This window comes from Rhipicephalus sanguineus, chromosome 5 (assembly GCF_013339695.2).
Source record: "Rhipicephalus sanguineus isolate Rsan-2018 chromosome 5, BIME_Rsan_1.4, whole genome shotgun sequence".
NCBI lineage: Eukaryota > Metazoa > Arthropoda > Arachnida > Ixodida > Ixodidae > Rhipicephalus > Rhipicephalus sanguineus.
Window position 1 is genome coordinate 86533719 of NC_051180.1, and position 15030 is coordinate 86548748.

General features: G+C 46.5%; 1 protein-coding gene across 1 annotated transcript; it reads right to left on the reverse strand.

Moving 5' to 3' along the window:
- Positions 1 to 9996: 9996 nt before the first annotated feature.
- LOC119392894 (uncharacterized) lies at positions 9997 to 14643 on the reverse strand. Its single transcript, XM_037659820.1, has 3 exons — positions 14500 to 14643; positions 11704 to 11793; positions 9997 to 10521 (listed from the first exon to the last, which is right to left on the reverse strand). Exons 2-3 carry the CDS (start codon positions 11758 to 11760, stop codon positions 10177 to 10179), a joined length of 402 nt encoding a protein of 133 aa, XP_037515748.1. The 5' UTR covers positions 11761 to 11793; positions 14500 to 14643; the 3' UTR covers positions 9997 to 10176.
- Positions 14644 to 15030: the final 387 nt, after the last annotated feature.

The window sequence follows — 15030 nt, forward strand, 5'->3', positions numbered from 1 at the left end:
GCGAAATGTTTTAGGTCGGGCCTCTTTCATGTCCATATTGTGATTTTATATTGCTATGCATTACAGAAGTTAGGTTCAAAAAGTTTGTTTAGTGGACTTCGGATACAATTTACGCATTTTCGGCAGGGTTAATTCTGTGGAGACTGCTTTATACAGCTTTCAGTGCGCATATACATCGAAGGCACAGCAGTGCAAACAAGATCATGCATTCGCTCGTATTACGTTCACATTATAGGGAAAGATCTCACTTGAGTCGACCAAATATGTGATGCTAACTGACGTGCGCATTTAAGCAGCCTTTCTTTCACGCTCAGAGCGTCGGCTGTAAATGATGCCGAGTATACTCTTCGCGGTTATGTTTCGCCCTAGGGCAGCCTTCGCAGCATCCAGTAACAATGAAACAGGGTTCTGCTACAATCAATCAATCAATCAATCAATCAATCAATCAATCAATCAATCAATCAATCAATCAATCAATCAATCAATCAATCAATCAATCAATCAATCAATCAATCAATCAATCAATCAATCAATCAATCAATCAATCAATCAATCAATCAATCGCACATGTTTTTCACAATGACATAAGCGGTGGATAAAAGCTGCGATTGCATTGGCGGAGCCACGCGATAGCGTTGGGGGGGGGGGGAGGTCTACTCCCCGCCCCACGTAAATTGGTCTACTCCCCGCCCCACGTAATTGGATAAATGTCGATATATACATGCGCACATACAAATATACGAAATAACACATATAAAACACCCCCTCCCCTGAAAAAAAGACTCTGGCTACGCCCCTGTTCGATTGGTACATTGACGAAACTGTAGTCGGCATTATGACATTATGACCGGCATTTTGAATTATTTATTGGAATACTGCCCGTCTGGATTTCAGATCTTAGGCAGGAGTCGGTTACAAGCCATTACAAGTCGGTAAAAAAAAAAAAATGGATACATTATATACATAAGAAGAGGAAGCGCCTTACGGGGTCTTTTTGCTGTGAAATTATCGCTTGTCTACCACAGACATCACCCTGAATAGGTCGTTTTGCGCCACATGCCTGAATGCAAGGATTCTGCTTGCGGCCTAATTTTTGCTGCCGAATACTTCAAAAGTTCCTTCTCAGTAAGAAACGCAGCTGCGAATTTCAAGGAAGGACATGACCGTGCTTTAAGCAAACATATTGAAGGATTCTTTCAGAGAACTATTTAGATTTTTTCAGCGCCACCGCGTATCAGGCGATAAACAAAGACAAAATCCCCGCAAGGCGCAACTGTGCATATTAATTTTCATGCGTAAGGTATATACGAAAACGAAGGAACGTTTACGGAAGGTTTCTCACCTTGAGCAGCGCACACAGCCGCTGCCACGAAGGCCAGCAAGGTCAAAGCGACCACGGCCACCTTGACTTGGTTCATCTCAAGCGTTGGGTGCGCGACGAACTATCCGCTTGTTGTGCAGAGAGGTGGAACTCTTTCGCTGGCTCATTCGACACGCCCGGTGGGCAGCTTTTATACTGTCGCATTTACGCGAGGCGTGCGCATCATCCATCGTCAAATGGTCGGTGTGTGTGTACTCTCAGCTGAGCGGGCAGAGGGCGGGGAAGAACACCAATTGGGCGTCACGCAAATTTTTTTGCGCTGTACTCTTCGTTTTCTTGGAAGCAAGGATTTATAAAAGAAAAAAAAAACTGCTGTCTCTCTCACGCGAACCGGGCGTTAGTACATATACAGAGTCGCCGTGTTCAGCTGTAGGTGAGAGAAGCGAAAATACGACAGGAAATAATAAAAAAATAAACGCATTAGCATTGTGACTAGACAGCGAATTGTTTATAGAGATAAGAAAATCAATTCGAGTTTTTTTTCTTATTACTTACTATGCCAGCATCAAATGAAAGAAGGCCCTCTACAGTCGTCATGTCGGTCAAGGGGTCACGTTAAACACTGATTTATTATTGCGTGGCAGAAGTGTAGAATCGTGCGAGGGGTCACACCATGTGAAATGCGCAACGATTGGGTGGTTGAAAGCTGTCAACACATCATAAAGGGCAGAGCTATAACTGATCATCAACATCACCATAATCGGCCACAGCCGGCTTGCAGCTACTCATGAGTAGCTGCAACAATGTTGCAAATCCGCAACAAGTACGTGGCAGTCACATCGCAGATTGGGGCATCACAAATAGGGCACACTGCACCATATAGAGAGCGGTAATATTGTGCACAGAAGGTGGTCACAGATGGGGTAAGCGCAACCCCGAAACGAAGCCTCGGCAACGTAATTTCCTCTCGGCGGGTTAAACCACCAGGGAGGTGTGACCCACACTGCGGTATAAAAGCTCGTGTAGTACGTCATAGCCTTTCTTTTTCTCGGAGCATCATTCCGTGCACCCAGTCAAGGCAGTAACTTACTCAAACACATTCTTGATTCAGAATCTATTCCTGCTATAACACGATCGTACAACAACTGCTCGCTTTTCCGAATCGGTATAAAGAAAATGCTTTATTCAATTTATCTAATGCTCCGGTCTAATCAGTATGCGGTGTATGGCGCCAGTTAAATGTACCTGATGAGATATTGTTGTCTAGCGTTCATCAAAGCTTCTACCGGTGGTTAAAGTTCGGATTGAGTCCACATGGCTCTCTGTTTCCATCGAAGGACGTACTCTATAAAGTGAGACATGGATAGACAGCTCTGTCATTTGAGTTGGAAAAAGTCCGCACTCAAAGACACTGTTCGATACGTCGGTTTATTTTTCATGTGCCAGAACGTGTGTTGAGCTAAAAGGCACTTGGGTGAGCAGGCCGTACACTAAAGTCATGAAGATTTGTAGAAATGCGCCAGCTAATTTGCTGGCGCATTCTTCAGAGTATAGGTATTAGTTATCATTATCATCATCAGCCTGACTACGCCTACCACAGGGCAAAGGCCTCTCCCTGCAGGTTATGTTAGGTAGAGGTCCACTGTAATCCCCTTTCGCCGTGTCAAACGCATAGACATTGTTTATTGTAGTAGCTCACTAATTGGGGCTCTCAGTCTTTTGAAACCCTTCAGGCACGAATTATGATAGACCGCCTGTAGACGTGTCAAATTTACGGAAATTTATTCGAACGCGCTCGATATTCTGTTGCAAGAAAGCCAAGGTAGCATTGTATTGCGTTTATTTGGGCCCTAATTTTGTTTATTCACTCATCACATTTAGTGGACGAAAACCAAGTAACCAAGTTGTTTGCCTTGCAGCTTCATAGATTGTTAGTGACGATGTTTGTGTTCTACCTAATGGAATTTTTATTTTACTTTACCTGGGTTCTCGTGTAGCTTCTATACTGATGTTCGTTAGCTCATGCTATTAGGCAGACGAACACCGCTTTCTTGTTTCCACGGCGTGCTTCCATATTAATGCATCCGCGCTTCTGCTCATGTGGACTTTAAGTGTTCCTAACGGGGCAGCTGAACAAATTAAATGTAGAAATAGAAATGATGTGCCAGACTGGGTTGTCTCGGCTGGTACATCATTCAGGAACAAGCAGCGCTTAAGAGAGGAGCAATCAGCGGCTTATCTGTTGTGTTTCCACCGTCCCGTTTTGAGCGCTGTTGCTTCCCGCCTAGAAGCATAGCAAATTTTCAAACGCGCACTGCTCCTCCATGGTGACGCTAGACGCATGCACGTACGTACATAGTCCATTTGGGTACTGGAGCCTTGGCACGCCTGGTCACGCAACTTAATAGCATGCGTGACCGTCCAAAGACATTGACTCAACTACGAACGCTTCTCTGCGCTAACCGCTCGACCGTATAGACGTGGGGGCAGGTGAATGCGAAGGCTGGCGCGGCATGGCAGCTCTCGTGCGTCGGGAAGTTTAGGTGTTGAGAGGATACGAGCCCGAGTGTTCAGCTGTCGTCACTGTTTTCTTTGAAGCAATCGTTCGTGCATTGAATTAATGCATAAACAGCTGATCGCCAGCCCTTGTGGAGAAGAGCAGAGGAAAATTTCACCCTCATTTATGTACGACACGGCGGCGGACGCTGAAGAGACTTCCTAATGTGTCAATAATAAGCGTAAAACCTTACTTGACGTCACTATGTCTGATATAGACTACGGGGAGTACCCTTATATTTTTTTCTCATGTATTTTTATTTCAGGGTAGTTTATCGGAAAGTGGCGCTTTGCGTGACTTCGAAGGATCTAAGAAATCATTCATTTGCTGTGTCTCGGTAATATTATTTTTCCCAGCAACTATATCTTGAATCAAGTATGCTGCGATGTCAAGAAAGTTCTTCGACTTTAGCAAGACTACTCTGTTGAGTTTTTAATTGCAATTTTTTATTAAGGATTACACTGTACGTTTACGCGTTGTCCTAGCTACATATCTTCTTCACATTAAATTATAGGGTTTCACGGGCCGAAACCCCCATATCATTACGTGAAACGCCGTAGTGGGGGATTCTCAGATTATTTTGACTGCCTGGGGTTTTCTGCGACGACCTAACTGATGTAAATAGACGTTCTTGCATTCCGTCCCCATCAAAGTGCGGCGGCCGCCGTGGATCTCTATGGAACCCGCGCCTTCGTGTTTTGCGGTGTGACGCGTTTGCTAAACGTCTAGGACGGGTCATGCGCTATATACGCGCTGGATGAACGCTCTCAATTATGTCCTTGGTAAAGTGCCCGATATATGCAGGAGACTATAGACCTCTTTCGTCTAGTTTCCAGGCTATAGCCAGCTCTTAATCTGGGAGCTGATGTAGAGTGAAGTTGCGCGCTTTAATACTTCTTCGTATACGTTTCGCGTTGATGTAAACTTCCCTCATGAATTTTGTTTTGTTATTTTCTTTCTTTATTCCGAAGGACAGGCATAGAGTGAACGATGAATGAAGGATGGGGCGTTTGACTAGGATTTATTCCTGTTGATTATACTTACCAGCCTGCTGTAAGGATAAAGGGGACGAAAGTATTAAGGGAAGAATAAGGGTTCCTGTACTAATGTCACGGAAGTTGTGAACATCGCGAGGGCCGTATCACACGCGGTCGCTCAATCCGATGTCCTTCAGGAATATAATCACCGCTTGTACGGATTTCAGCAGCGGTGAAATACGTAGTTATGGGTCCAAGGTCTTGTCCAACAAAAAAAAAAAGTCGTCTGTTTTTACATTTGGCTAAGAGTGTTGTCGAAGGCAGTGGTCTACGTTCAAATCACGCTACCGAAGTATAAAATGTGTGCTCTAGTTTTTTCGCTACCGCAGGCATCGCATCTGACGCTATCGGTAATTCCAATTAGGAATGATTACGCGTTGCTTGATACAACGCCTAGAAGTGAGCGACACATTATTCCGAACATCATGTGTGCAGTGTTACACCTGAACACTTCCATCGTGTGCATCTTAAATAGAAAACCTTCACATAATTAGTTTCTATTGAAACAGACGCGGTTCAATAGCCCCACATATAAACAGTTCGGAGCACCATTTACAATAACGTTTACAAGAAAGAGAGTGAGAGAGAAGAGCTTTATTGCAGAGCAGTAAGGGCCTAGTCCATCAGGCTAGTTGGTCGTGAGCTCGTGCCTCGGAGTTACACCACCTTAAAATGTCACTGCGCGGAGTTCCGAATCAGGATATGGGCTGAGCAGCACAGCGTTCCATAACAAAGGCCCCGGAAGCGAGTATCCGATCAAAACCACATGTGGTGGATGTGGTCAGATACTCGCCTGGACCATACGGCAGTCCTTGAGCGTTGTTAAAATGCGACAAGTGCCTTCGACAGTTGCTTTGGCTTGCAAGAAGAACATTAAGGAAATCATCGGCGAATGGTGACCGCAGATCCGAACCATGAGACTGAAGCAATTAGAAGAATACGAATGGTTGGGAGCAAATCTGGCCGGTATTCTCATATCGTGAACCGTAGTTCACCGGCATCCCTTAAGGAAAAGTTATATAACAGCTGCATCTTACAGATGCTTAGCTACCGTGCAGAAAGCTGGGGGCTCACGAAAAGAGTTCAACTTAAATTGAGGACGACGAGGTGAGCCATGGAAAGGAAAATGACATGAGTAACATTAAAAGGACCCTGAAACTGTTTTGGCGATTTTGTGAAAACGCATTGAGCCGGTAAAGCAAATCTTAAGAATCATTAGCATACCGATTTAAGCTCTCTGCGTCAACTGTATTAATGAAAACTAACAGACAATAATGCCAAGGAAAGTGTAGGGGTGTTATTTGTAGTAATTAGAACATAAATGTGAAGAAAGTAAAGTGGACGAAAAGATAACTTGCCGCCGGCAGGGACCGAAACTGGGACCTTCGAATAACGCGTCCGATGCTCTACCACTGAGCTACGGCGGCGGTCATACCACCGCCCACATTATAGGGTATATGTGTGCATTTAAACCTACAGGAGTGTCGCATGTTCGGTCCCTGCATGCCGGCGGCAAGTTATCTTTTCGTGCACTTTACTTTCTTCACATTTATATTGTGATGACTACAAATACCACCCCCTATACTTTCCTAAGCATTATTGTCTGTTAGTTCTCATTAATATTGTATCTAACAAAAAAAACGAGCCCTTAAAGGCCATCTTCTTTCAGGGGCGTAGCCAGAAATTTTTTTCGGGGGGGGGGGGCACCTCGTTGATCTGAAGTGGGGGCCGAGCAAGCAGATGTGGTCGAGTGTGATTTTGTGCTCATTATGCTATGGAAAAAAAAAATTCGGGGGAGGGGTCACACTGGGCCCGGTGTGCTCCCCCCCTCTGGCTACGCCATTGTCTTCTTTCCTGCGTCAACTGTGTAATTTATTAGTGAGTTTGAGAATCGGGGAACCAAGACACTGGGTCCCCAAGCTGCGTTGGGCAGGTTGCTCTTGCGTTCGGAGGAGCAGCAGAGCCTTGAAAAATTAAAATCATGCGAGACGCAGGCCATACTGCTTCTTGAACCGCGCTGCGCCTGCGTCGTCTCGCGGTGACCCAAGACACCTTGGGGACCCAGGCTATTTTTCAATTTTTGGGTCTTGGGTGAATGCCAGCGCTAGAGCCCAAGAGTGGCTAGGGTTCCGCGCATGCGCCCTGGCGGCTCGCAAACTTCTTGGGTCCCCAAGCTCCTTCGGGCCCCAATTCTCAAACTCTCTATAACGAGACTTTAAACATGTGAATCGCTACAGATCGCAGCGGCTCAGCCGAACGAGTTTTCAACTTCTCGCATCTTTGACACGTACAACTGTTCCAATCACGTAGCACCAGCGACTGATCCGATTGGATATGTTCAGTCTACGTCACGGTACCTCCTGTGGGCAGCGAGCGTCGTCTGCCTGCGTTAAAACGTGCTCCGTGTTGACGTGAGCTGAGCGACAGTGTTTATCTCGAGGTTTCTTTTCTTGAACACAGTGAATTGCCCTACCTGTGTTGTGTACCACATATCTAGCAATGGGTAGCTGCGACATCGTGTAATATTTGTGAGACATCTGGCGAGCGGAATCGCTTCAGCTCATTGGTGCAATTAGCGTCGCGCTCTCGCTACCCGGTCAACGCCATGATCCACGTGTCGGAGGCTGTAACTCCACTACTGAAGACACAACCATATTGGCCGAGTTTACGATTATCGGTGATCGTTCTCGAATTCTTTTTGTTAGTCCGCATGCCTTTGCAGGTTGTCGCCATCAGGAGAATAAAGTAAGATCGGCTGGTAGTGTGGCGGCACCTGTCGGAGCAGATATCAACCACTCCGCGAGCTTCGCCTTTGTTGCCAGACGGCGTACTGCCGGCTGCACTGGGCCATGGCCTCCGAGATTGCGTGCAACCGGTCGACGCGCAATCTCGGAGGTCATAACTATAGACGAAGCTCAAACCGCCGAGAGCACTCATGAGAGCGCTGCGATCGCCAGCGATGCCAGCGTGTCTCATGAGTTAAGGAGGCAAGGAAGTGGTGAGAAGGAGGGTATAGATGTAATTGTCCGTAGCGGCCTTGGTACACGGTGCGTCGCTTAATTTGTGGTGCGAATGATTTGACGATGCTCTAGCCTAAACGCTGACAAAACTTGAAAAAAATAAACGTTTCAGGGTCCCTTTAAAGGTTGAGAAGAGAGCAGAGTGGGTTAGGGAATAAACGTATGGGAAGGGCATCCATAGAAATCAAAAAGAAGAAATGAGCATGAGAAGGGTATGTAGCGATAAGGCCAGATAACCGCTGGTCATTAGGAGTAACAGACTAGAAGCGCGCTAGGGGAAGGAGGTAAGTCAGGTGGGCAGATGAGATTAAGAAGTCCGCGGTAATAACGTAGCCGCAGGAAGCATATGACTACGTTTATTCGAGAAACATATGGGGCAGCTCTTTGCGCTGCAGTGGGTTTAGTCAGAATGATGATGATGATAATGATGATGATGATAGTGGGGGTAAGTTAGGCTTGAAGTAATAGACTGAGAAAGATATTGCAGGAAACAGAAAGAGAACATAGGAAGAGGGACAGTGGTGCGGCAAAGGTTGAAGTCTTAAAAGCGTTTGTATCCTTCTCTTCTACGTAAGAAGCATAGTCTTAACGGGGCCCTGCAACACTTAACGGGGCCCTGCAATGAAGCATTCATCGAATGGCTTCATTAACGGAGATTATTGCCTCACGAATCGACTGCCGCAAAAATTTTTAGAATCCGTTAAGTACGAGCGGTGTTACAGGGATTTGTCGCACGCTTTGAGTGCTTTCTCTCTCCTTTCGTGCCAGCGAGCATGTTGAAAGCTGTGTTGATATGGGGGGAGGGGGATGACAGGGGGACAAGAATCTACGTTGGTTCGTCAGCGCGCGTCATGGCCTTGAGCACCTTTTGTTTTTCTTTCCTCCAACGCGCGGTTTACCTTCATTATGACCGCGAGCGAGCGCGCGGTCACTATGCAGCTTCACAATGCTCAAATCAGCCAATGGCTGTGGACTTTGGGTTTATGGAACGGTCATTTGGGTTTATGACATCATTTTTCGAGGGAAGAGCGAGCGATTTCTAACTGACTTTGAGAATTAATTGCGAATTCCAGGCCGCGTGCGGCGCTATGATGTTTGGTTGGCATGTTCTCAGGAGCCTCGGCTGCCGTTTTCTGACCCTGCTGAAGAAGTGTTGCAGAGCCCGTTTAAATGCATTTACTGAGGCATGACTTCAACGAATATAGAAGCATCCCAATGCGAAACACGAATAACTATACAGGTTAGTGTAACTTAGAAAGATTAGATATTTCCACGTTTTCATACGAGATGGCGGCAACAGCATATGCGCATACAAAAACCACTTAAGTATTAGAAGAACGAAGAAATAACTTAGTTCACAGGTCTAGTTGCCACCGTAAGCAAAAAAACAGAACGCACCAGCGTTTTGCCCGTGAATCATGCATGTGCAGCATAACCCACTTTAATTCTGGCTGTTAGAGGGCAGATACAGATAGCAACGTTGATGTCCGTTTGATGCTGTTGAGCTTCGGTGCCGGGGCGCACCCTGAACAAACAAAAGATATTTGCATAGGAAGTTGACTCAGCAGCTGCGCCGTTCTGCGCGCGACATCGCGTGTTTGACTTTATCATGGCCGCCACGGGGTTTTCCTAAAGCACCCAACTGTCACCTATAACCACGAATAGTCAGGTGCAGTGTGTTACAATAGCCTCGAGAGCCGAGTCGATAATTTTGGCTGTGTAGCCCAATTTGAATTATAACTTGCAAATGGCGTAGCCAGGGGGTGGCATACCGGGCACGTGGCCCCCTCCCCTCCCCGAATTTTTTTGTGCCATGGGATATAGAGCATAAAATGACAGCTGCCTGCTCGGCCCCCACTTGAGATCAAGGACGTCCCATTTCTCATACGTTTGGTGCGCCGAAAAGCAGGGGCAGTGATAGTGGCCCGCGATGTATATTTTAAGGACTTCTTACTCAAAACACCCTCTCCCCCTATGTTATTCCTGCATGTCTTCCTCGTGCTTTGTTACGCCAAAATAATATGAGACATAAAACGTGGAACTTCAGATTGAAGACGGCATTCATTTATGTAGTGAACATAGGCGGCGGGTACTGCAGGCGAACGTTGTCAGAAAACAGGTCAGCAGTATACATCTGAAGTTCCTCATGTGCCCCGTGTTCGAGCATAATTTAATTTTTTTTTCTTCTCGAAGGGCTCTGTAGCTGAGGTTCACGTCATCCACAATTGGCCCATATTAATCCTAGACAGCCTCCCTGTCACTCTCCTTCTTCCTCTCGGCGTCTCTCGCCTTGTCATTCGCCTTGTCCTTCACCTTGTCCTGGCCTTTCGCCTTGTCCTTCACCTGGTCTTCCGTCTGGCCTTTCCGGAGGCCTTTCACCCGGTCTCCCCATGGGTCCTTGCCCGCGTCGTTCCGTAGCCCCTTCGCCGTTTCCTTGTCCGGGCCCTTCATCACCTTGTGCAGCCGGGCGCCTGCCGCCGTGATGCCCCCTTCTATAGCTGCCGCGTCTTTCGCCTCCGCTTCGTAGACGCCCACCACGTCGCCCGCCCCGACGTGCACCACCGTCAGCTTCGGGGGGTCCATGTCCTGTGCGCGGCAGGCCGCGTATCACAGTACAACAAAGTGAACAAAGCGATCATTGTAGCTGGCTACGCCAGGCATCGTTTGTCAACTGTGTACACATATAATGCTATAATTTGTATCACAGAAGGTGCTAGACCATGTGCCTTCTGGGCCTCTAGAGCACTTCCGGCATCTTAAGTTCAGTTGAAGTTCGGGTGATGTTTCACTCGCGCCATATTTCATAGGTTAAGTTCCCTTCCCTCTCTGAGTATTTAAAAAACAATCTGCCAGAGGTAAGCGCGACCTGGTATATAGATGGCGCTAGAGGTGCAGAAACGAAAAAGTGTTAGGTATTCTTTGCGTCAGAATAAAACAGATTTCATTAAAGAATGGTTACAAAAAACAGCTTTGAAAGAAGTTAACTGGAACCTAAGCAAAATTTTCGACCATTTCGTCCGCCGGCTTTTCAGAGGTCAAAAGAGAAGTTCATCTAGTTGTCCTGGTGTCCTGATGGAGGTCGACAAAATTTTTACATTTTCCACATTACAAGGCTATGCTCAGTTCTCGGAAATATTTGGCGAATAAATGTTTAATATGCTTTGGCATGATATTTTTGTGTCTGTACCTCTTGTGTTTTGTAACATCAGCTTAAATAAAGCCTTTTTTTACTAGATTTCCGACATACCAATGCCTTTATTAGAATGATAAAGGTATTTCTTGGTGGGATTTGTATAGTCGGCGTTTTGCGAGTTTCTAAGGTTCCTAAGGTTTTCCTAAGGTTACTAAGGTTTCCTAGCCCATAAGGAACATCGGTGGCGAGGTTCATGTCACTTAAAACAGGAACATGAACTTCGTCCATTGATGACCCTACCGGAACACCAGGAGTTTGTATTTGGGACAAACGAAATAATTTTACAGGTCAAGGTAGGCAATATTTATGAAAAATACACGTTTTATTAGGAGAATGTTTAAGCAGTAATCGAGCGTCCGTAAAACAGGCCGTACGCCCCATAAAGTGGGATCAGCTGCTTTACGGCAAGCTTTTTTGTTCGCGACTTTTCAGGAATATCCGCGCTTGAATCAGGCATAGTGTGACAATTCTACCGAACAAAACACAGAATAATTAGGTAAACGGGCCGCATGGCAGCATCGCTGCTTCCAGGTGCCGCATAGTTTAATAACCAAGAGGGTGGCGACCGTCATCACCGTGCTCGTGTCCACCCATGTAATGACGTTTGCTTCGAGACAGCTCCTCGCTGCCATCCGTCAGGTCGTCCATGAGTGCGTCCATTTCATCTGCGTGAACGTGTAAGTTGTAGGCATCACGACATGCTCAAAAAATGAAGCTCGCATAATCTTATCACGAAACTCGCAGAACAGAATAAATTACAGCAGGATCCGTCTACCGATGTTCGTCAGTCAATGTGACTAGCACTTACGTTGATGAGATGCTTGTCTGCACTCACGTTCGATTCAACGGCGACTCGACGACACTTAGCGCTGTGAAAAAGCGTCAAGAGTCGGAACGCGCTGGCTTGCACGAGGGAAGTTTTTTAGTGACTAGCGTTTCGGAAAACGTGCTAAGGTCGACCGATATAAACGCAAGTGGCTGAGTCACTATTACACCATTGAATACACTTATAGCTGAAACTGGCCTTTTATACAACACCCTACAATTCGAATATTTTGAGGTCGTCTGTGGCAAGCACCAAATCCTTTGGTAAATCAATTCAATGGAATCCCGCAAGGTGTTAAATTCTACTTTTGAACTGTAACTTCAATTAGTCAGAGAGGCAGGCATTAGTGGAATGAGAAGCCGGTGTTCTAGCTCAGTCATTACGACGTTAGCACCGGTGCTGTGGACCGAACTAAGATGCAAGGGTTGCGGGTTCGGTCCCCACAGGCGGCTAGTTGTTTTTTGCGGCACGAGCTTCGAGTGACACTCTTGTTTCTCTTCCGTAAGCGCTCGACCTCCGGTCCAGCACTTACGTCCGGTATTCTGAATAGTCAGAAAAAGTCTTCTAAAAAAAATTCGGGAAGTTTGCACTAAGTCGCACAAAGCTTGGCACAGCGAAACATGGGCCCGTCGCCGCTCGCTGGACAACCCATTTCTCTATAATTCTCTGTAGAGCTGGGCGGCCTTCTTTGTTTCTCTTTAGCTTTTCTTTCTCCGTGCCTTTCTTTTTCTCTCTTGTCTTTATTTTGCTGACTTTTTTGTCTCTGTTTATTTCTACTTCTTTCTCTCTCTCTCTATTTCTTTCTCTTTCTTTTCTATCTTTGTCTCCCTCTCTCTCTTATTTTTCTCTTGCTTCGTCTTTCTATATTTTTACCTCTCTCCATTCTTTCTCTCTCTTTCTGCATTTCTTTCTCTCTATTTCTCTCTTTCTCATTTTTATATGCTATGCTTTACTCTCTCCCCTCCTCATTTCTCTCCTCCTCACACTCACATCTCTCCTATTTGTGCTTGCCCCTACGCCTGACACATCGGCGCACGTGTTCTGGGAGCGAAGTAGATGAAAAAGAAGATCAAGAGAGCGAGTGCCGGTTCATGATAATGATAATTTTGGGTCACGACACATTACGTCGAGCTAGAACGGCTTCGCTGTTAAGATAAGACTGGTACGAAATCTACGGTTCCGGTTAATGTTAAGAGTTAAACCGGATACATATGATATCAAAGCATAACTTGAGACGAGAGCAAATCAACTCTCAGGATAATAATGAAGATTAACTGAATGAGGACATTGAAAAAGCAGGCGGTTTTCTTGTGAGCGGCTGGGACAGTTGCGGCACCTGACGGAGCAGGTCTCAACCACGGGCTTCTTTCTACGTGGGCTCTGAGATCCGCTACGCAGTGCAACGAAATTTAACCCAAGGAATACACCACGACACACAAACAACGGCATGCGAGTGCCACTACCAGACGCCTAAGACGAGGATTGGGATACGTTAATTTTTAACACGAAAATGTTTTATGCCGGGGTCCACCAAGACTTTCATGACGTATTTCCGTGATGGAAATACGTCAGCAAAGGGAACGCCATCAGATGGCCAAGAAAAATACTATAAGAAAAAGTTCCGTTGCCAGGAGTCAAACCCATGACATCTCGGTCCGCGAGGGTGGCTGGCGGGCGTTTACACCACTGAGCTACCGCCAAACACATAACGGAGGCTACATGAACGCACCTTCTGTCTTTCACATTTTCCTTTCACAGTGCTCTTGGATGGATGGATGGATGGATGGATGGATGGATGGATGGATGGATGGATGGATGGATGGATGGATGGATGGATGGATGCCACGAGCGTTCCCTTTTTGCGGGATGTGACATGTGTGTTTTCTCTTTTTCTCGTAATTGCTACATCTGAATTAAAATTTCACCATCTCCCAATAAAGAGAACCATGTCGGGATGCAAAGGAGCACATGGGTCGACTGAAAGTTCCGTTCAACACGGGGACCTTGCCCGACGTTAACGCGTCCTTGCATGTGGGGCACACCATGAATTCACTGTAGTTGCTGTTGCTGTTACTCGTCCCGAACTCTTGTTGGAGCATGCCACGCGGGTTCATCGCGCGTTTGCAGAATCTCGTTCCCCGACGTCATCACGTGATTGCTGAGAGAGTGTAAGGGAGAGAGGCCACAGCGTCTTACCCAGCCCGTTACACAGGCCCAAACGCGCTAGCGCGTGCCAGCACACGTGGTTTTGTCTGCGTTACGCCAAGCTAGGACAGCATACGTTAGGCAGGGCCCCTAAAGTGCTCTGCACGTATCATCATGAAGGCGATTGAAGAACAAGACGAAGAAGACTTCTCCTTGGCGCAAGCGCGCGCTCTATATGTTACAGATGGCTATGGTAGGTTTTAGAAAGCGGACGGTCGCCAATGGAACTACGGAAAAAGCCCAGCGCAAAAGCTGCTTCGCATCTAAAACTACAAATAACGCTTACTGGCGTTTTCTTGCCCCCATTATCTGTTGGCTATGAACATGAAAAGTACCTTACCATCTTCAGCATGTTCCTCCTTGCCGTGGTCGGCACTAGCGTAGAAAGCAGCAAGAAGAAAGGCGAGCAGGGTGAAAGTGAAAGCCCGCATGTCAGATATTTTTCTCGGGGTTCCTTTGCGTCTGACTGTGAGAGAACCGTGCCGCACGCAATGTTCGAATGCCTTTTTATAGGTGACAGACATTGCGTGCTCAACGAACAGTTGCACTAGCCGTTCTGCCATCATTTCGTGTCGGTGTTTGTCGTTCTCTGACGTGTTGGTCTCCAGTAAGTGTTGTTCTAGCTGTCGTTCCGGCACGTGCATGGTGGATTCAGCAGTGTATAGAAACGTGGTACGACAAAACGTCCCAACAAATTATTTTTCTGTCTCTCATTAAGCGGAAAAAAAAAAACCTCGGAAGGTCATTCATGTGATCGCTTAAAAAGACTCGAAGGCGAAAGCCATCCTCTTCTTTTTTTTTTTCTCAGTGGATATGCTGCCTCGCCACGCTCCGAAAGATTGCTGCACCTAACGTGGTTTTTAATTGCCGC

Coding starts and splice junctions, on each gene's coding strand:
- LOC119392894 (XM_037659820.1), bottom strand. CDS start 11,760: ATGGCAGCGAGGAGCTGTCTCGAAGCAAACGTCATTACATGGGTGGAC. Junction 10,522..11,703: donor CATGGGTGGACACGAGCACG/GTGATGACGGTC, acceptor TGCCGCGCACAG/GACATGGACCCCCCGAAGCT.